We start from the raw sequence: 22,221 nt of genomic DNA, 5'->3' as shown, positions 1-22,221 counted from the left end.
CCTAGTGATTGGACACCTGCTGTGTTCTAGGCCCCAGAGGAATGAATACACAGGACAGCGCTGTCTCTGACCACAAAAGGCTAAATATCAAGTGTGACCCGACATGAGCAGACCACCAGGTGGCTGGCTCTGTAGAGACGCAATCAAAGCCAAGGTAAACACTCTACCAAAATCTACAGTAGTGGGGACGGCAGTAGTGCGATACATAACGGGCTTCCCAGCACTCTGAGAATGATCATAGACAGCAAAGCCCTGAGGTCTGAGGGTGTCAAGGGAGCAAAATGTGAAGCGATGTCATCACTGTTCTGGTTTTCAACCACATCCTCCTTGGGCCCCCTCTCCTGGTCCTCCGAGGACTTTGCCCAGACTTGTGTAATCCCACTTTGGGGACAGTACTGCAGATTGCTGTGCATGCATCAGCCTCCCTGCAGGTCCTGAGTTATGGAATTCTCCTCATTTAGCCCAATCAAGCATGTTGTATACTGAGTAAATGACACAAACTCATTAGTAAAATTCAAGTCAAAATAATAAGCTGAGCACTGAGCGATTGGGACTGTCACTGATTGGCAGTCCACCCTCTAGCACCCTCACCAAAATCAAAACAAAACATCAAAGTACCGCCAATAATACAATCACTAAGTCTTCCCTTTAGGGTATGTCCCTCAACTTCTGCTGGCATTCTTGTGTGGAAGAACAGAGCTGCAAAGATGAATAAGAGACAGACCCTGCTCACAAACCAGCCAGAAAGATGCAGGGTAAAGAAATAACTCTGGGTCCACGTGCAAAGAGCTCTAAAGAGGGGCAAACCGTCAGGAGCACAGAGAGCACACGGTGAACCAGCCAAGGAGGAAGCGTCAGGGAAGACGACGGCATCACAGTGGGGCCTCAGAGGTTGAGTAGGAGGCGACAGGCACAGTCTCAGTGGTGAGAAGAGAGATGCATGTCTGAAACATCCAGATTGACAACAACGAAGACCCGAAATACTCTAGCAGCCAGGATGCTCAGTGTCCATCTTATGACACTGAGCTGTGACATTTTTCCTGTCAATTTAGCTGGTGTTACCAGACATTACCACAGTGCGTGTTTGTGTATTGGGGGATTCAGATGTCATTAGCACATTAGGCTGTGATTTGAGCAGCGCGGGCTCTCCACATGTCACTGCACATCTCCCGTAGAACTGCCCGGCCCGGTCCTCGGTGTAGGTTTCCACCTCGGACCCTGTTTTCTCAGGACACAAAGCAGCCATCCCAGCTGCTGGCTCAGGCTGTGCCAGCAGACACACATCCTGACAGGAGAGAAGCGACATGTCCTCCTTTTCCTTCCCTTTACATCCTACGGCGCCGTGATAGTTGGTGTGTCCTTCCGGGCTTCAGAAACAGTTCAGACCTTCACCGAGCCTTTCCAATCTAAAAACTTCTTGCCTTTCCCCTCACTTTCCACCAAGGGGGTCATCTCCTGCTATGTTGATGAGTTAGATCATTACAAGAAATACTTGAGCTCACTGCCGCAAAGTCTACAAATATCCCACCATTCTTAACCATCAATGACTCCTCTCCTGATTCCATTGAAAATTCATCTTGATCCTTGGTTTAGCCTAATTGTCTCCCTTCTTCCTCCTCTCTAGAGAAGTTTTATTATTGATTCCAAACGTCATGTTCTCTGCTAGCAATCTCCCCTCCCCTCCCCCATCGAATTCCTTTCACTCATTCAATCTCTTCATTGTTGAAACAACAGCCTCTCCTGAACCCATTTCTCTCTAGTTCTCGCCCCACGTCTTCCTTCCCCTTCACAATGAAGCTGAAAGATCAGTGTTCATGGAATTACCAGCTCCTCACTCCCCCACACTTCAGACAATGGTCTGTGTATTAATCAATCTTGATAATATCACAGCTATCTCCCCATAATTAAATCCAAAGAGTGTTTCTGCATCTTTCTATTACTTGGAACAAACGCAGAACCGGGCCACGATTTTCTTTTGGAATGATTCCCTGTCCTCCGTTTCTCGACATCTCAGGCTCCTGACTGCCTGTGAACCAGCTCACACTCCCTGGTGTCCTTCACAGGGTCCTTCTCACACAGCACTATTGCGAAAGCTCAGGACTCAATGTGAGCCCTATTCTCTCCATTGACCCTACGTTGTCTCAGTACTCTTGTGCATTTCTTCTATTGCTTCAATGCCTTCCACTGTTATCTCTATGATGGCGATGTCTAAAAACCACGTCCAGATCTTATTTCTGAGCTATAATGCTCCAGGTGTATGTTATAGGCACCTTAAGCAAACATATTTCCAACGGAAGCTGTTAACTCCCCCTCGCCAACTAGACACCCCTTCACCTCTCGGTCTCCGATCTCGTCTGATGACTACAGTTGACATCCAGGGAGTGATGTTTAACGCAAACTCTCAGAACCACCTGACAGAACAAGCACTGCTGCTGCCAGCACACTGAGCAGTCACCCTTCATCTCCGCCCCAGGATCCACACACGTATTCCTACTCTATACTCCGTTTCAGTTCAAAACGTCAGGTCCTCCGAGATCCCTTTGTTCAAACTGCTGCTGAAGTAAGCCTTCCCTCCCCGCCTGTTGTCTGGTGACTTTCCCTTCAGGCCACTGTGGAACAAATTAGGACATTCTTTTGATTGCATATTGTGTAACCTTTGAAATTGTCTCAAATAATAGTAAAATGATTATAATCACAGTGGATATTTGACAACTGAGATATGAAAGTAGAGAGCAGAATCCTGATTTTATAAAAACAAATGCATGTTGACCTCTGCAGGGAAAGTTCATCCTCTGTCGCACCAAACAGCATCATCCCAGGGGATGAGACAGTGAAGCACGAGGCCTGTGCTCATTAAAGAACAAGGTTCCTGCCAGGAGGCCAGAAAGTTTGTTTTTCCATTGTTTCACCTCACAGTTAGACGCTTTGCGTGCCCTACGTGAGCAATTCATTTGATTTTTTTTGTTTCTTTTCCAGATTGGCGCCTGAACCAACATCTGTTGCCAATCTTTTTCTTCTTCTTCCCCTTCTTCTTCTCCCCAACCTCCCCTCCCCAGTTCATAGTTGTGTATCCTAGTTGTAGGACCTTCTGGTTGTGCCATGTGGGATGCCCTCTCAGCATGGCCTGATGAGCCGTGCCATGTCCCTGTCCAGGATCCGAACCCTGGGCTGCTGAAGCGGGGCACGGGAACTCCACCACGTGGCTGTGGGGCTGGCCCCCCAACTCATTGAATTTAACATGTGCTCTCTCTCTCTCTCTCTCTCTCTCTGGGTTGTCTTGTTTCAGTTTCGATGGGCTGGGGAGTAAGGTGAACATCCCTGAGGACTCCCCTTGCTGAGTGGACATGTGTGGTCCTGGTGAAAGCCCTCACCCAGTGGGGCTCCTAGAGATGTGACTCAGGGCCACTAATTCCCTTTTGGTGCCTGGCAAACTGGGACTCATCTTCCTCTGTCTGCTATTTGCTCTGTATTATGTCTGCTCCTTTGGAAGACAAAAATTTGTGTCCAAAGGGAAAGTTCCAGAAATGCTTCCAGGGATGATGATGGGACTTTGATTTCCAAGTGAGTATTTCTGGCATCTGATTCAATTCCGTTGTCCTTAATCAAAAGCTGGCTCGTTCTGGATTGGTTCCATCCTTTCACAGCGATAGCACCATCTTCTACGGTCATTACCAAAAATGATCATTTCGTTTGAAAGCTCTTCCCTTAGAAGCCACTGCTGTGTTAGTACTTTATCAAGTTAAAACACTGAATTTTACATGCCTGGGTTTCTGTTTTGGTTTTTTGGTTTTTGAAAGCAGCTGAGCATGTTTGAACTGAAAATGAAAAGTATTTATTATGGAAGTACCCATGCTACCTCATTAGGATAGAATAGGACATATCATTTATTTGTTATAAGATGCGAAAATTCAGAAGTTTTCCCTTGATCGGTAAAATTGCCCCTCTCAAGAAAGGTTTTTTTCTTTATGTTCAGTAACTTATTTTGGAGACCCACGGGGTCATGTCCAGTGAGATAGTTCTGTTGGAGTGAGGATAGTGCTGCTACAACCTGTCCTTCGTGCCACCTGCGACATGCCCTACTCTGCACCAAAGACCAAGGACGGTCCTTCTGAAGACAGGGCTATGTTTGCATTATGAGTTGAGAGATGCTGAAAAGACCTCCTATGGTTTCCCTTATACCCTACACTACACAAATAGACACTTATGCTTTTAAGTCTTGACATTTCATCTCGAGTGTCTGTTAAAACGTGAGTATCTAGGATAGAAAGCGGCTGTCCTCCAGAATCTTACCAGGGTTTCCTGCTGGCCACTTTGGAGGACAGAGCAGAGTGACCCACTAGGGGAGGGGCGCATGACTGCCGGGCCTTGGGGAAGAGCTGACCGGAAGCTGACTCACCAAGGACTGTCCATGCTTGTCTTGGTTTGCAGTGACAGCAGCTGAACGCAACTTAAAGGATTTTAATTTGCATGCAGCTTTGCACAACAACTTTCCATCTTACTTCATCCTCCTTGCTTCCTGTGACATTTGGGGATGGCATAGTTTCAGGGATTCACTGAACTCGTTTACAGTGTTCAAATAGTCTTGTATGATGTGTGCGCTTGTTAATTGAGGTATAATTGACATATACTTTATATTAGTTTCATTTGTACAATATAATGATTTGCATGTATCGTGAAATAACCACCACGATAAGTCTAACTAACGTCTGTCCCCAGACGTAGTCAATATTCATTTTCTGGATGAGGACATGTTGTGTTTTAAGGTGCAGAAGAATCGGTAATGATGTCATACTTTTCCGTATGCAACTTGATGAATTTGAACATAAGTGTCCACCCATGAGACCATCACCACCATCGAGGCCATAAACATATCCATCATCTACCAAAGTTTTCTCCCACCCCCTTTACTATTATCATTATTTTGCTTTAAGAACACTTAACAGAATATATACTCTGTTAGAAATTCGAAGTACAAAACACAATACCGTGAGATTGCTACATTATACGCTAGGTTTAATTTTTAGAGGAACCTCCAGACTATTTTCCATCATTACAGTATTAGTTTACGTTCCCATCAACAGTTGCAAGGCTTCCTTTTCCTCCACAACCTCACCAACATTTGTCACCTCTACTTTTTTTGATAATAGCCGCCCTAACCGGTGTCAAGTGATATCTCCTTGTGGTTTTGATTTGCATTTCCCTAAAGATTAGTGATGCTGAGCACCTTTTCATGTGGCTGTTGGCCATTTGTGTGTCTTCTTTGGAAAAATGGCTATTCTACTCCTTTGCCCATTTGTTAACTGAGTGCCTTGGTGTTTTTGCTATTGACCCGAGAGATGAAAAAAGAAAAAAAAATGTCCAGGCATTATGGATGCTTCCCAGTTGATGCAGATGATTTTGTCTTTATGGTGATGACAAAATATCGTGTTGTGTGCTTTTTCTTCAGCAGTTATCATAAGACTAGCAGTAGAATGGCAAAGCAGATAATCAGGATCTCCCGGGTTTCCAGTTTTACAACACAAATAAGACGAGTGGTAAGGAATTTTTGATTATTTCAAGGAAATTATTGAGATCACAGTCCGTGGAATGTAGGACTGACAGGTCCACGAGGAAATTAAAGTGAGGACATGGTGATCTGGCATCACTTCCGATCTGAAGGAACAGGTATCTTCTGTATGAATGTTTGAAGACATATTGGAAATCAGGAATTTGTGGTGGATGAATACATTTTCTGAAGGGTTTATTTCTTTATTTAGGAGGAAGATTACCCTGAGCTAACATCTGTGCCAGTCTTCCTCTCCTTTGTCCGTGGGATGCCTCCACAGCGTGGCCGATGAGTGGAGTAGGTCTGCACCTGGGATCTGAACCCGCAAACCTCAGGCCCCTGAAGCAGAACACACGCAACTTTAACCACTCAGCCATGGGGCTGGACTCTAACTTATTTAGTTGTGAACATGATCGTTTGGGTTATGTAAATATCAGGACCTGGGAGTGAGTCGCTAAGAGTGGGGTAGTTGATAATGTCACAATTGATTTAGACCCTAAAGAGGCTAAGAGCAACAACTGGCCAATGGGTTAACCAAAGGAATAGTCAGAAAACACAGAAAGGATGGGAATTGGGATCTATAGTAAGCTGGGGGATCACGTGTCCTCAGAGAGAGTGCCAGGACTTGCACAGGTGAGAATGGCAAGAGCAATAAAAGAGAATAAAATCACACTGAAACAAGGAGGGGGTGTTACGAGACGGGGGAGGAAAACTGATCTGGAGCAGTCCTGAGTTTTGACCTTGAGCTTTCTGTCCTTGACCCAAATCTGCTTGACGATGTCCTGGGACACAGGTCAGAAGAGCTCCAGAGGGAGAGAGGAAGGGTGGAAGTATAGGGAAACTGAGATAATTGTCCTAAGAAGCCATGCTTCATTTCTCATTTGGGTCCAGTTTCATGATTACTTTTACAGGATGAGAGGAAAAGAAGTGATGATGGTCAAGTCTTCGCAGAGGAAGCTGCGTGATCGTGGGAATCAACCCAAACCAAAGCCCGGATTAAGAATTCCCATCTCTTTGAGGATGCGCAGTTACATATTCAGAAGGCCAGTTACTAGAATGCCATCCCACCCAGCAGTGAGGGGTCGCTGGGAGAGCACGTGGCACCAGCCCCAACAGGTCTGCTGGCAGGAGAGAAGTGGCAAGCCCTTTGGAACTTGCCGTAGCCTTGCAAAATTGCACCTTGCAGCAGAGGTGAATTCCTGCGGGGTGCGCTCGCATGGGGTGCCCCGTCCAGTCCCATACACACCCCTGCCCTTCCTCAGATTTGGCAGAGATGATTCTGGGAACTGGTCTGGGCATCCCATAGCTCCACGGCCAACAATTGCTGGTGACTGTGGAAGATCTGAGCAAACAGGAGGGGACGGGGAAGAGGGCGGGAGAGAGCGATTGTGGACAGGCTCAGCAGCCAGGCAGAGAAAGTGAGCGCCCAAGAAGGATGTGCTGACAGCACCAGGAAAGAGAGGAGACGCTGGTGCCCCTGAGATGGAGCCCGGCACTTCACTGACGTCTCCTTGAAGGGTCCCACGTTTTCTTGCTTGAGCTCTTGCAACTTCAAGACATACCAATCCTTTTCTTTTATTAAACTCCTCTGTGGGACGTAGGAAGCATAGACAGGGATTTCTTGTGGAGGAGAGACTGGATTTCAGCTGAGTAGAGCAAGGAGGGCTTTCCGTTTCACGGAGCTCTCGCATTTTCCTTTCCGAAGTATATTATTTATCTGCGCTTGAAAGTCACAGAGAGTTACCGATTCGCGGGATGATTCCGTTGTCGCCCTCACAGCGACACAGTAAAACCTACCTAGTCGGAATGGATCATTCCTTCTGTGCAATACTCCGGTAGACTCCAAAGATCATTTCAAAAGCGCTGGTATATCTCTGTTCTCAAATAAGAGGTCTGCTTCCAGGTCTCCATTTTTCTGCTCTTTATTGCATGTTAATTCAGAGTTGCAAGGAGGAAAGACCACATTTGCCTCAATCTTTAGATCTCTATGTGCTGGAAATTGGATTCACAGAAATGGACAAGGCCTTTGAGGGATCGTGCTGTCAACAGAGACCTTTTCCGGCATCAGCAACGTGACAATAAACCGCTGCTTGTTAGGACTTGATTGTCTATTGGAGGGATGGAGCTTGCAGTATTATGGAAATCCTCTTTAGAATTGCTTACCTTCACGTGACAGATTTATCAGTTTCTGAGAGTGATGTGTTAAAATAACCTAGGGTGGCGCAGGGCTTAAACTGGCCCACTCCACTTTGGAGGCCCGGCATTGGCACGTTCGGGTCACGGTTGTGGACATTCACACCGCTTATCGGGCCATGCTGTGGCAGACATCCCACGTGTTAAATAGAGGAAGATGGGCACAGATCTTAGCCCAAGGCTAGTCTTCCTCAAGCGAAAAAAAAAAAAAAAACCGAGGAAGATTGGCAATGGATGTTAGCTCAGGGTGAATCTTAGCCCTTGGGCATCTTCAGCTGTGGTCATTTGCAAAATATGTAGACCATGCATGTACTGGGCAAGCCCAGGCAGGACAGCGCAGCCGGCCTCCCGCCTGGGTGCTTGGGGCTGCTTGTTGTGGAGCCTCTGCTGGAACCGTCTGGGTGGATTCAGTGCAGAGAATGATGACAACGGACTGCCTTGCTTCACCCTCAGAGTTTCCCCTGAGTTTTCTCCATCTTGACATGCAAAGCAGACACTGTCTGGAGCCCTCGTGTTCCTCTGGGACTCGGGCTTCCCTCTGCTCCTCAGCCTGGAGAGGAGGAAGCCCACGTGTGGACTTCAGGAGATTCCTGACCGCGTTTTGTGGGCTAGCACGTCCTGGGCTTGAAGTCCCCAGGGAATGAGCAGAATCCAATCCAGGTAGGACTGCCATGACCCAGACCCTTCAGGAAGGCAGGTTATGGTCCCCTAACCAGGCAGAGCACCATGACCAGCCGCGGGGTTTGTGGAGGGCGAAGGGAAGATGAAATGGGTCCTGGAAGAAGGTGCTTATAAACACCAGCTACCGAGAGGGAACCAGCTGCAAAACCGTGCATTTGAGGAGTATGAGTATTATTTCTTGATTCTGTTTGGAATAAGTTAGAGTGCATGATATATTTGTGTGTGAGTGAACATATATATATAGCTCTCTCTCTAAAATTTATATCAAAGTAACATAAAGACTGATGAGATACAGGTGCTGCACATGTGGGCCTCTTTTTGCTGGCGATCAGTTCATTTTTGGCCATTGGAAGCCCAAAGAGGCAGCGAGTTATTGTCCTCTGCCGTCTGGTAGGCTCATGACAAACAAAGCGCTGCAACCAAAGGGTCGGCTCTCAGGAGCCTCACGGCCCTGTGAGGGAAACCCCTTGGACACGGTGTCTTCCTCCTGGGCCTGGACTAGCCTTGGGACTTGGCACTTCTCTTTCTCTGTGGCGGGAAGGTACAGCCGGCTCCGGCTTCCATTTAGAAAGTCACCTTCCTGGATGGCTGTGCCATACCAAGAAGGGCCTGGGCTGCTGGGAACCAGCATTTCTCCTCAGCTGCTGGCCGTACTGAGGAGGCCTCCCTGGCAGGGTTCACGCTGCTGTGTGTCTGGGTGACACTTGCAGCCATCAGAAAGGAGGGGAGAACTCAGAAGGGCCAAGCACTTCCTGTGGTCCTAGTCTTACAGGGTCTTTCCCGGGGTGGGGTGGGGGGGGGGGCGTTCAAAATGCCAGGTGGTAACCCTCTAGCTCCTGGTCACCGGGTGGGTTCTTGGAGTGAGCTCGGAGCAGTGTCTGCTCACCACCAGACTGGAACCATTTAAGTGTTTTAATTTTGTCAGGCTGTGTTTACCCGTCATCCGTTTGCTTGCGTTCCCTGCTGGACCCCTCAACCACCCTCCTCTCACGACTCATCTCTGAAAGCTTCCAACGGGAAAGGTTCACACCCACACCATAAACGGAGCATAAGGCTGGGCAAGAGAACACAGCCCTCCGAGGGGCTGCATGGTTTATAGGCTCAGGTCCTCCTGCCCCGTTAGGATGAGTCAGAAACAACATGCCTGAGTGTGTGAACAGGTGATTGCCTGAGACCACACACCTCAGAACCACAGGGGCCCAGATGTCACCCTGGGCAGCGAGGGAGAGTATAGGTCATTCTTTGGCCAGGATTAGGGTATCTAATGTTTGCAAAGCAGACTCCACCCGTGATCCGTCAGACCCTGCCAGGGAGGAGTGGCCACGAGGTACGGGACAGAGAGGCCGAGGCATTCGAGGGAATTTCTGCCCTTCCAAGAATTGCAGAAGGAAGTGCACGGAGGCAGGAAATCCTGGTGGACAAGGAGCAGTGATGCGTCGGGAAGGATGCCCAGATGTAGCCTTCAAAGCTGCATCACAGATCTGTCCCCCTGGATACCAAACTTGCAGGGAAAGGAATTCGGAGCCGTGGACCAGGATCCCAGAGGATTCCAATCCAGGTGAAGGGTGAACATGGAGCCCCCAGAGGGGCCGGGGGAGGGAGGGTCCTGCCTGCCCTTAGTCCATCTGCACATGACCTTCTCCGGCCTTGACCCTCCACATGCACGTTTTGAGCTTTTACATCGTTCTCTGCACTTAGAGCTGCTGCTGTCCAGAGCCTCATTAGAAAACGACAAGTTCCTAACATCTGGTGAAGAGGAACCTCCACAAGAGAAGCCGAAAACGTGGCCTCTCCTCCAAAGGGGTGGAAAAGCAGCCACTGTCCTGGGGCAGGTCGTGGTGCTGGCCCGTGCCATTTTAAAGACACCCGCATTCCAGTGGTTGTTGCTCTGCCTGTGAAAGTACCTCCACCCTCTAAATGCCAGGAGCTCTGGGTGCTGTCTCTGCTCCTGGCCCACGTGAACCACACTGAAATGAAGCCGTCCTCTGAGTAAGGGGGGGCGCGGAGGTGTCCCTCAGTATCCAGGGAGGGGCCTGGCCCTTCTCCCTTCTCTCACATACAATAAGCCGAGACCCTGCAAGATTTCTTCATTCCAGGAGGAACGCGAGAGTCTGTGTCTCCTTGACACGAGCACAGGAGGGGAAAGAACCAGACCGTGACTCGCAGGCTGGAACAGAAACAGGATTTTAACATCAAATTCAAAACTGGCACTAACTACTAACACGAAAGAAATACGGCCCCTTCCCAAGTGGTAAACAGGCGCTGGGGTGGAGCTGCCAGGCCTGTGGGGTGGGGTCGTCCCCTCCTTCTTGGGCTCCAGGGCTCCCAGGAAAAGGCTTAGAATGTTCTTCTCCCCATCAGCATGGGAGGAGCCGGCCTGGGGCCCCGCGTGTTTCCCAGCCGCGTCCCCGCCGCTGAAGAGCAGGCTGCACTCGAGCTGTTGGAAGGACCGGGATCTGCCACTGTTGCTGGGTTCTGCGTCAGGGGTCTGGTGACTGAAGAGAAGACACTGATGATTGGGGGGGTCACACCAGTATCCCAGCCCAACACCTCAGCCCCACTGCATTCTGCTCCAAACCTTGTCCTGAGTGTTCAGTCAACACTACCCCATTGTCCCTGACATGGGAGCTGGCATTTCGCTTCACCCATTTCACAGAAGAGGAAGCTGAGTCCCACAAAGGTCAAGGGAATTGTCCCTCACAGGCCTGGTCAGCAGTGGAGCTGGGATCCCCGTGCCGGCTGTCCATCTCCCTAGGCCCGTGCTTAGCCCGAAGCTTTCCGGAGCCCCTGGCTTCAGTCCCTGCCTGTCTGGACACTCACCGAGCCCTGAGCTGAGAGACGCGCGGTTCTTCTTGGGCAGGAAAAACCGGCGCATCTTGCCGGCCCTCTCCTGTGGGGGCTCCAGGTGGCAGGACAGGCTGTAGCTAAAGGACAGAGGGGACTTTTCAGCTACCGGGAGCCACACCTCAGGTGACCCTCCCAGAGAGGGCCAGCAGTTGGAGTCCCAGGGCCCCACGGGTGACCATGCGACAAGCCCCGGGACTGACCCGGAAGCCACGGGCACGGGCTCCCTGGAGCTGGCCATCAGAGAGAGTCCGCCTTGCCCTCACCAACTCCTGCCCCGCCTCACCTCTCATCCTCGCTGAGGGGCTCCATGGCCTCGAACCAGGCCCCAAATCGCTCCTCAGCCTCAATGTGGTAAAGATGGACTGCCTCCTGGAGCAGGAAGATCTGCTCGGTGACTTTGAATTCCTGGGAGAAAGGACATGATGCAGACGGGGCCTGGGTGGGGGACCGTGCTGGGGACTCAGACAGGTGAGAAGAGGGTCAAGGAGCTGGTCTGGGGTCTTGGCCCACATGGGAACCCTCCTTCCCTCCAATTCCGTGCAGGACTTGCTCGTTCTCACAGTTGGCTTGAAATAGCTCCTCCTGCAGGAAGGTGTCCTTGGTGCCAGCCCCTTCCCCCACGCACCAATGGGACGGCTTTCCCAGCTCTGGGTGCCGAACTCTCCCAAGGAAAGCAAGGCCCAAGGCATCGGGCCAGAGAAGGTCTTCCCCGGAGGAGTCTCTGATTGCCACAGCCCCACCCTCCGCACGGGGAGGCCACAGCTGCTCACCTCACTCCTTTTCTCAAAATTGATCTCATTTCCCTGGAAGGCAGAGAGCCAAAGCCCATGAGCAACAGCCCCCTTAGCCCATAGCTAGCCCCCGTCTCCACCCTTTCTCAGGTTGCACTACCAGCAGGGTCGACCAGGGAGCAGGCGCTACCAGAAACGGGAATGGGTCCCGGGCAAGACTCTGAGCTCCAGAGCAAGGAGGCCACGGGGCTATGGCTCAGGGACATTCTAAGACAGCCCTCTCTGACAGACAGACAGACTGAGGCCTCAGGCAGGAAGGGATGCTCAGCCACTCGTGTGCTTCCTGCCTTGGAGGGGCCAGGCTTCACTCCCTGCAGGGGCGGGGCCTGAGGGAGAGGCTGAGTCCAGCTCAGACACACCCTCCAGCAGCTCCGCAGTCAGGCAGCCTGGACTGGCGGCTCACCTGGATCCTATATTCACTCATCACTAAGATGGCCATGACACCCAGCTCCCGGGGTGGCTGTGAGGCCCTCACGAGAGGACTCTGCCAAGGGTTGTGAGCTCAGGCCTCAGTGCAAGTCTCTCCTCCCAAATCTCCGAATCCTGATCCCCAGCTCCACCTCCAGGCTCACTCACCTCCAGGTAATCCTCCATGTTGGTGTCCAGCAGCAGTAGGTAATTGAGGAATGTGCCAAGGAAGGGGATGAGCCCCTGTGCCAGCGGGGTGGAGACGGTGATGAGATCCCGCTCTCAGGAGCCGTCAAAGACCTCTCCTCCACTCCTCACCCCAGCCTCCTGCCCAGCCCAAGCTACCCACCTAGGCGGCCTCCCCCCAATTTCCTCCTCTTCTCTCCTCCAGGAACCCCAAACTCCTCCAGGCACCTCCCAGCAGCCGGCTCTGGCAAAACCCAGGGTACGTGGTCCCCGCCCCTCCCTGTCCCAAATCCGTTGTGCGCCCATCCGTTCCAGGCCTCCTCCTGGTCACTTCCAATGCAGGCATTTCAGGTCTGTGGCACCAGGAGCAGGGCTGGAGGAGAAAGGCTCCCTCTCTGCTGGTAGAGACCTCCGGCTAGGAAGGGGAGTCCCCTCTCCTGCGACTCCTGGGCCCCTCCTCCACAGGCACCCTTACCTTCTGGGCACCTGTGGGGCCCGTCTCCAGGCTGGTCAACATAGAGGTCGCCTCCTGCCAGGGTGTTGACAGGGCCAGTGAGCCGACGCTCCCCTCCAAGTGTCCTCCCAGACCCCTCCCAGATCGGGGACCCTGGACATGTGGCCCCAGTCACCTGGTGCCCCTGCGGCTCCCGCCTCCAGGGTGCTCTGATTCCAGAGCCATCCCAGCTCCAACACTCACTCCTGTGTGACCTTGGGCCCGCCCAGGCCTCCCTGAACCTGTTACCTCGTCTGGAAGGTTTGACGAACTCTGTCTGCCTCCCACAGTCTCCTGAGGCCCAAGCGTCATCTGACCGTCATCACTGCTCTCCGCTCAAGCCTGCCTCTGGAGCCAGGTCCAAGCTCCCCACATTCCTCCCCACCCTTGAGCCTCGGCACCCACTGTGAGGCCTGCACCACGGCTCATCTCCCTCTGGCTCCCAGATGAGGAGACCAAGGCCCACACAGGGGCAGGGACTTGCTCAGGGGGCCCCAGAGGAGAGGCTGCTCCCCCTCCCAGCCACAGGCCCCTGTCTCCTCTGCCTTCACACCACCCTCTGCCCAGCCGCTGACCACAGTGCTGTCCTCGGGACTCTCAGGCTGTGTTCGGGCCCCCAGCTGGGCCGAGCCACGGATGGAGGGAGATGAGGTGTCTCAGGAGGCCTGGTCAAGTGGCTTCTGCCAGCCCCAACGCCCAGGAGTCTCTGATCCCAGGCCGAGGCCAAGGCCTTGCTAAAGCCCTCAGCTCCCTAGGATCCCCTCAGGGAGTTCCCCTGCACAGAATTCTTTCTTCATCCGCTCAGGATGGGGACCCCGAATGCCACGTCTGACTAGCAGGGGAGGGGGCGACCAGGGCACTGCGGGGTGGCATTTCCTTTCTGTTTTACGAGGAAACTTCTGACGTCTGGGCGGGAAGGATCCCTGAAGAAGCCATCAGTTCCCTGGGCACTTGCCCTTGCCCTCCGGGGCACATGTCATCGCCAACAAGGACCTGGGTGAGCATCCCACTGGGACTGTCTGCAGCGCCCACTTTAGGGGCCAGAGTGGGGAGTCACCGAGGGGACACAGATCTGTCCCAGGTCCAGTGTCCGTCCCAAGGCTGGGAAGCCCCTGAGTGCCCCCGGCCCGTGGGATCCGGCAGTGCCCATCCCTCAGGCAGGCAGGGTGCCCTTCTTGCGAGGCACAGTGAAGACAGAAGGAGCAGTGGGGCCCTGGCTTCCTGAGCACAGACTGGGCTGACTTCGGAAGAAAGGAAGCCCGCCCACTCGCTCCAGCCAGTGGCCAGGAGGAAGATGCAGGGCAGCTGATGGAGCAGCATGGAAGCCAGACACCGGCACCTTCTGCCAGGTCCTCAGCCTCCTGGAACAGTCCAGCCCGCACCATTCTATCCCATGCCCCTGGCCTCCTGTCCCAAACTGCCCCCACCTGCCCATGGAGCTAGCACATCCCTCTTCCTGTCCATCTTTTCCTGACCAACTTCACGTGACAGGAGAACCAAAGCTCATCCTGCCGGGTCCCCTCCCCTCTCGCTCCCCCTCCTTCCAGATGTGCAGCCTCCGTCTTACCTTCACCAGCTGCCTCCTGCTCACCCACTGGTCTTTGACGAACCTCTTCAACTTTCGAGAGCTCTTCCTGAGGGGAGAGGAAAGGAGGAAAGAAAACCCGGGGCGGTTGAAGGCGACATGCCTTTGGCTGAGAACCCGGAAGGTTCAAAGGGCCTGGGGCCTGGACGAGGGTTTTCCCCGGGTTCTTCGGAGCTCTGAGGTCACCGTGGGACTCGGGTGGAGGCTCTCCTGCGGTCACCTGGGGCCTCCATTCCCACTCCGACTGAGCACATTGTTTCTAACACCGTTGGTTGCCGATGAGGGCTCCGTTGCTGCGAAGTACACCCTTGGAAATCTCCAGTGTGGCTCAATCCAGGATGTGACAAGGGGGGAGCCACTGCCTAGGGTCTCAGAGAGTCTCAGAGACCCGAGCAAGGAGGCCAGTCCCCATCCCTAGGGTCCGCTGCCTCCCAGATGGTCCTAGCTGAATGAGGGGTCCATGGCAGTCGCACGGGGGATGTCTGGTCCGCCCTGGTGGTGCTTGGATGGAGCACGGCCTACCCACCTGGCAACTCGTCCCCATGTCTTTTGCAGACGGCTGATGGAGGGGCTCTGCAGAGCAGACACGATGGCACGCAGGGACGCATAATTTCCAAGGACTCGGCACTCCTGAGGAAGGGAAGGGAATGAGCTGCGACGGCGGGCTGGAGCCCTGCTTCCTCTGGCTTGTGTCCCCTCGTGGGCTTCTGCTGTCCTGGATGAGGCAGATGCCCAGGGAAGCGAGGGAGGGCACACCTGGGAGCTGATGAGTAACGCTCGCGGGCAGGAAGATTTTAGCTCAACCCAGGGCGGGAAGGGAGCTTCCCACCACTGGGACCAGCACTCAAGGTCAGCAGGCCCTTGGCAGCAAGGGGCCTAGGACTTTGCCGAGGCCCAGACCACCGACTTCAAGGCTGAAAGCTGCGAGAGGAGAAGGGGCAGTCCCCCTGACTCCAGGGAGGGGCTCCCTGGGCCCTGCCACTACTGACCTTGGCCACCTGAATCCACAGCTCGACGACTCTGGCCCTGTCCTGGGCCGTCATGCTGAGGTCCCCAAGGCACGTCGTGATGACGCAGCCGGACACGTGAAGAAACTGGTTGATAGTGGCCCGAACCGTGGGAGCCAGGTACTCCTTGCTCCCATTGGGCCGCTGGCACCACACAAAACCCAGGCAGTGGCGGGGCTCCACCTTCTTGAACAGCTCCTGGGGAGGATGGGGACTGTCACCTGACCCTGCCACACCCGAGCTCAGAGTCTGCAGGCCCCCGCAGCCCCAGGCAGGAGGCACTGGTCAGCTGCAGCTCAGGAACCTGAGGAGGTGGCCTGAAGCTTCTGGGAGTCTCTGGGTTTTGTCTGTGTCCGCTGAGGCCGCCCAGCGCAGGATGACCGAGGACCCAATAGGGGCGGGGAAGAGAAGTCCCATTGGCTCGCAGCCCAGTCTTGCTTCCCCCAAGCACCAGAACACGGCTCACACCTGCCCATCTCAAGGGGCATCTTCCACCCGTTCTCATCACCCCCTGGTCCCACTCCCCTTTCAGCTGCACGTTCCCCCGAGGCAGCAACAACCATGGGCTTTGTTTGCCTGTCTTCCATGTAGGTAAGGACGCACTAGGTGTCTAATAAGTACGGAGGCTGTTGAGGTCTCCTGGGCCGATGGGTGAGTGACCCAGGACTTGGCAGCACTCCAGTGAGCTTCCCTCCCCCACCAGAGGGCTATTCTCTGCCCCGCTTCCTCTCTGTTCGACCTCATCCATCCGCACAGCCACTCTGCCCAGCAGGTGCCCGCCCTTGGTGTGCTCTCTACTGTCCATGTGGGGACAGCAAGGACTTGGGGGCCAGAAGGTGGCCCAGGTCACCCGGTGGGTAAGTGGGGGAGCTGTGACTTGCACCCACATCGTTGGATTGCGGCTGAGGGAACAGGAGGTCTGGGGCAGCTGATGGCCCACCAAGGCGGGCCCCACCTAGCCCAAGAGCCCCGCTGCTCACCGCATCCATCCGGGTCAGCTGCTCGGCCACCAGCTTCGGAGGGAAGTCCAGCAGCTTAGGCCTCTCCTCTCTCAGCTCGGCGCTCGCTTCTGCGGTGACTTCGGCAGCTGGAGGCAGAGATCGTCCAAAAGTCAATGGCGCATCTTGCTCCAGCTCAGAAGCTGGCACTGGGGCTGAAGCTGATGGCGCTCGCTCCGGCCCTGGAGAGGCCGATGGAGGTGAGGCTGCTGGAGGTGAGGCTGCTGGTGGTGAGGCCGCCTCCAGCTCCGGCGCGGACGGTGGAACTACAGCTGGAGCTGCCTCTGGCCCCGGAGCTGGCCCTTGCTCTGGCTCTAGAGCCGGCAGGAGCTCTGGAACTGGCGCTGCAGCAGGAGAAAGAGAAAGTTTCACCTACGTACCCGACTTTACAAGACAGGAGAGACTCCGCTGTCTTGAAGGGAGCCCCAGCCCGTGAACCCCACCGCAGACAGTCTTCCCAGACTGCTGTGCCCTCACCTTCCAGCTCTGCCCTCCTGGGCCCCAGATGTTGCAGCTGGACCTGGGGAAGGTAGGCAGGGCCTCCCAGGTGCGACCCAGGCCAGATGACACGCAGAGAGGCCAGCCGCATCCTGAAAGAGGGAAAGGGCGTGGGCTCCCAGAAATCCTGCATTGGGTCCAGCCAGGTTCCCACCATAGAAGACGCGGTACTGGGCGGAAGCAGTTGGGCCACAGAGCCAGAGGCCTGGCCGTCGCTTCCACACTGTCCTCCCAAGGCACCCTGCTTTGGGTCTGGGCCCTGTGCCTGCCCCTTTCCACCAGGGGGGAGTCCCACCCCGGCGCTGACTCCTGTGTGGCCATCCTGGCAGTGGCAGGCCTGCTCATCCAGCAGGTGGAACACGGGGTTTGTGTGAGTCTCTTCTTCCCACTGCCACTCTTCTCGCAAAGAGGCTGGACACAGTCCAGCCCAGCCCTCCACGCCCTTGTGCAAGTGGACTGAGGACTGAGGCCGATGTGTGAGCGGCTCGCTAACACCCCTTCTCTTCTGGGCCTGCTGGTGGTGGTCAGAAGGGGTGGATATGGAGAAGGGGAAGCGGAGGGAGACGGGACTGTGGTGGGGATGGGTCGCCAGGGAACAGCTCAAGCCAGCCTCCCCTCTGGTTCCCAGGGGCTCTGGGACCCCACCCACAGCTCTCTTTCACTCCTATCCCCTTGCAGTAGAAGCCATCAGACCTCAGCCCTCCCAGAGGAATCAAAAGATGAGTGAGATCAGAGTTGTGCCGGGCCCGCCCCAGCCACAGTCCTCTGTCCTCTTGTTCTCCCCCAGCCCTGTTCTGTGGAGACAGGAGGCCCTCGTCTGGCACTCAAAGAACACTCAGGTCTTTAGTTGGCGCTGGGGTCCATCACGCATGAGAACGTGGGAAGAGGCCTCCAGTCGTAAAGGAGCATAGGAGGGCATCCCCTGGGACAGGCGGGGGACAGGATCTGTGGATGATATGGTGTGTGACTATCTGAGTCTCAGGCTGCTGCGGGGGTCCAGGGGCTGTGTCTGCTTCATTCACTGCGTTGTGCCAAGTGTCTCTAAAGCTCCCGCATGTCACAGGTGCTTAATATACAGTGTTCTCGAATGAACTCCAACCAGAAGCATCCCCGGTAGCTGAGTGGGCCTGGGGCCCCTCTGCGGCCCCGGAGACCCCTCCTTGGCTACTCCAAGGACCCGCCCCACGACCAGCTGGATGGAATCCCACACTCCCTGCCAGAGTGCTTTCCGTGTGCCTTTGCAAACTCAGAAAGGCCCCATCCCAGCGATGGGGGAGCAGACTGCTCTTCATCGGGGAGAGGGAAAGAATAACCAGGAACAACCACGGCACGTCTCTCAGCCCCTTCTGTAGAGCCAGGCCCCAGGGAAGCACCTGCCGTGGCTCATCCCATTCGTGCCCACCAGAACCCGATGAAGTTTATCCTCTCCCACTCCACTTTGCAGAGGAGCAATCGAAGCTCAGAGAGATGGAGGGCCGTTTCCAAGACACACAGCTGGCAGTGGGCAGAGTCACCACTGTGCTGAGGAGGGGCTGGGCACTCACGTAGCAAGTAGGTGGTCCAGGACCCCGTGGGAGGTGAGGACAGCCGCGCAGTCAAACACGATGGTGGTGACGTTGGCCATGTTTCGAGGCGCCAAGGCTGGTCCTATGGACGGCGGCAGCCTCTCCAGCAGGCCTGCCTGGAGGGCCCGCATCCTGCAGGCCTCATTCCGCTGCCCGAGTGACTCTCCGCGCTGGGTGAGATGAGGAAGGACACAGAGTCACCAGCACCAGCGTGAACCTCCAGGAAGTCAAGGTCTGGAGGTCCCCCAGGAACTGTGAGCCCCTCAGGGATGTGTGCAGAGGAGGGACAGGATTGCCCACAGCCAACCGGTTTCCAGGCTTGAAAAGTCCAATTTGAGTTTGGGCGGGGGGAGGATTATACGATGAGTTCCTCAGGACACTTGGCTGGCTTGGCAAGGACAGACCGCCCCGCACCAAAGCGTGCATTAAGAGCACTGACCAGCGAATCCAACACAAACATCCCCATTCTAGAGATGAGAGGACGGAAGCTTCGGGCTGCCAAGTGGCTGCTCAGGGTCCTGTGGGTCGGAACTGAGAACCGCCCTAAGCCAGGGCTGCAGGACTCCCCCGCTCCCCCACCTGAGGCTTCATGTGCTCCTGACATGAAGGGAAATGTCTGGTGGGAACCTCAGCCCTCCCCAGTCGGGAGACAGTGCACGGGCAGACAGACGCTGTGAGGATCTGGCTGACTACAAGAAAGGACGCTGGTTTTTCTTTCTTTTACACGAAAGGGAGGTTTGAGACCCTCGTTACAGAGGTTTCAGATTCAGAAAATGGCAGATTTCAAAGATGCCCCTGGCCGAGTGTGAAGCGCAAACATCAGTGTTTTGTCTACTCCGCCTGGGGTTAGGAAAGAGCGACTTCCCACCCTCCTAGGTAGCTGGTGAGGAGGCGTGGAAGTCCAGATTCCTTTGGGACTGGGCCCTTGGGACACTCCAGTGGGAAAGCCCTGGGCGGGTCCAGGGGAGGGCTCCAGATTTGACTCTGGATTGTGGACACACCCCGGTGATCTCAGGGCCCCGGGTGTCACTCACTCTCCCCTCAGTCCAGCCCCGGGCAAGGTCGGTGGTCTGCTGCACTTGCCCCCTGTCCAGGGAGATGGAGCCGTAGGACCCATGCGCCAGCTCCTGGACCATCTCCTGGGTGGAGCTCTGCAAAGACAGCGTCCGGTGGCCGCGGCGGCAGGTAGCAGGGGCCTGCCTGCACTTGCCCACAGGGGGAAAACTCTCCCGCACACCGAGCACAGACAGAGGGGCATCCGCATAGACCTCCAGACAGGGAGCGAATGAGATGACACCTCACGGGCTTGGGATTCACCTACGGGTAGGGCAGCTTGGCTCCCAGCACTCACCTTCCATCCTGCCAGCCACCACCTGGGATATGAACACGACATACCGCCAGGCTTCCAAGCCCTAACCGTCTGCTCCCGTCCAGGGTAGCTCCACGCTCATCCCTGCCTTCCGTCACTCCATGCCCGCCAACACACACACACAATAAGGGTCAAGGGGTGTGGGGCTGCCCGCATGGGAGGGTGGGATCACACTTGTGGCCTGACCCGGAGTGGCCCGCCCTGGGCTGCCTTGTGTTACCTGAGGGTTCCTTCTTCCGAATGGCCTGAGGTCTTGGAGGTGCGGTCTCAGCCAATGTCGACAGCGCTGGAGAAGACTGTCATTGTTGGCTCTCTGTGCGCCAGAGCCTCGCAAAGAGGGGATACACGAACACATCCTCCTGTGTCGAGTGTCTCTGGTCAAATGGGCTATGTGTACAAAATGGCTGCCTGGTGACCAGAGTTCTAAGCTCTGTTGGGGTCGGTCGCCAAGGAAGTGAGGTCATGTCTCCAAGGTTCCAGGATGGGGGGCCCTTCCCTCCATCAGACCCACCCAAAGCCCCCTCGGGGCTGTTGACCGCTCACCCTCCTTGCCCGTGTCATCTCCCGAGCTGTACAGAAAGTTCCATCACAGCCCTCCCCACAGCTCCTTGGGATCGGAACCAGCGCCCCAGCTTTGAAGAGAGAGCGCCCAGTTCGGATCTCCTTTTTCCTAGCAGTTCTGTGTCCTGGAAAAGCCACTGTGCCTCTCAGGGCCTCCCCAGTCTCCCAACCTGCACGATGGGATGGCGCTAGAAACACATTCCCAGGGACGTCTTCGGGTGGACATGTGATAACGCCTCCCATATCTGGGAGGTGGTGCCGCCTGGGTCTGGTCCCCGAACTTAGAGGTGGAAGAATTACAAGAAGGGGTGGATGCAGTCGGGAATACCTCTCCAAACAGGCCTGGATTCCAGCCGTGTGATTTGGGAAAAGTCACTGCCCCTTGGGGGCTCCTTGTCAGGTCTGCACCTTCAAGGGTTGGAAGTTCGAGGAAATTCAGATATTGTCATTCACTAGCATTCAACCTTTCCCAGTCTCCTGTTGGCCGTAGAACCAGACCCAAGCGCCTCATTGTCGGCCTATGTGGTGGGCAGCCTCCACCAAGGCTCCCAGCGCTCCCTCCCTCCTGCTGTGCACATCCTTGTGGAACCACTACATCCTGAGTAACTGGTTTCTGAGCAATAGAATACAGCCCAGCTGATGGAATGTCACATCCAAGTTTTAATTACAAAAACTCTGTCACTTCCCTCTTGCTTGCTTTCCTGAGTTCCCTCCCTTTATCTCCCCCTCTGTTTCCATCTCTTGCGCTCTCTCTCTGACACATTTCTGGAAATGAGATAGCAAGTGGCGATGATTTCAGTTGCCCTATGTAGAGGCCAAGGGAGGCGAGATCTGAGGGAGCGCCCAGCCAACAGTCACATGGAGACTCAGACTCTCAGTCCCAATGACTCCTGACACCACCCGTGTGAGTGACTTGGGAGCAAATCCTCCCCTAGTCTAGCCTCAGTTGAGACTGAAGGTCCTGCTTCACGGAGACCTGGAGGCAGAGGCTCCCAGCTAAGCCGTGCCCAATGCCTAGACCACGGAAACCGGGAGAAGTTCAATATTCGTACTTCAGAGGTGCAACTTTTGGGAGCAGTGTTGTGAGAGAGAAACCCAAATGAACGCAGACTACCGGGTTCCCTGGTCTGGCCCCATTAACCGCCGCCCCTGCCGCAGCTCCTGTTGCTTCTCAGGCTCCCTCCAGCCGCCTGGGCAGCTTTCTGACCTCCTCTGCTCACGCTCACTTCTGCCCCAGAGTCTCAGCACCAACAGCGCCTTTCCCCCGACTCCCTGTTCCCGGACCTACGCAGGCGTGGCTCAGTCTTGTCCTTCTGGTCACAGCCTAGGTCACTTCAGTGAGGCCTTTCAGAATCTCCCAGGCACAGTCTCTGCCACCACACATCTCACATCTGGAAGCGTCTTCAATTGTTTCCTCCTTCTTGCTCCCATTTGGATAAAGTGAGCCCAGGACGAGGGGCTGTCTGCTTTGGCTGAAGGAGACGTAATTCCTTC

The 22,221-nt window shown here is 54.8% G+C and overlaps 2 protein-coding genes across 2 annotated transcripts in view; one reads left to right on the top strand and one right to left on the bottom strand.

The window, feature by feature from the left end:
- The window catches only part of LOC138922078 (cuticle collagen 34-like), a 222,831-nt gene that overhangs the window by 126,216 nt on the left and 74,394 nt on the right, over positions 1-22,221 (top strand). The window lies entirely within an intron of this gene.
- Positions 10,588-20,585, bottom strand: LOC138922050 (ral guanine nucleotide dissociation stimulator-like). The gene is made up of 14 exons (XM_070258887.1): positions 20,387-20,585; positions 19,832-19,948; positions 18,777-18,967; positions 17,212-17,324; positions 16,717-17,078; positions 15,719-15,934; positions 15,256-15,359; positions 14,712-14,778; positions 13,127-13,180; positions 12,634-12,708; positions 12,037-12,069; positions 11,550-11,671; positions 11,240-11,343; positions 10,588-10,914 (listed from the first exon to the last, which is right to left on the bottom strand). The coding sequence occupies exons 1-14, from the start codon at positions 20,519-20,521 to the stop codon at positions 10,757-10,759; spliced, it is 1,851 nt and encodes a 616-aa protein (XP_070114988.1). The 5' UTR covers positions 20,522-20,585; the 3' UTR covers positions 10,588-10,756.

This window comes from Equus caballus, unplaced genomic scaffold (genome assembly GCF_041296265.1).
Source record: "Equus caballus isolate H_3958 breed thoroughbred unplaced genomic scaffold, TB-T2T haplotype2-0000448, whole genome shotgun sequence".
NCBI lineage: Eukaryota > Metazoa > Chordata > Mammalia > Perissodactyla > Equidae > Equus > Equus caballus.
This window is presented reverse-complemented; position numbering and strand designations above follow the sequence as displayed.

Excerpts from the sequence above, each read along its gene's own strand:
- LOC138922050 (XM_070258887.1), bottom strand. The coding sequence starts at position 20,521 with ATGTGTTCGTGTATCCCCTCTTTGCGAGGCTCTGGCGCACAGAGAGCC. Across the intron at positions 18,968-19,831 it reads GGGGCTGGACTGAGGGGAGA|CGCGGAGAGTCACTCGGGCA; the intron begins GTGAGTGACACC and ends CATCTCACCCAG. Across the intron at positions 10,915-11,239 it reads GTCTCTCAGCTCAGGGCTCG|TCACCAGACCCCTGACGCAG; the intron begins GTGAGTGTCCAG and ends TCTTCTCTTCAG.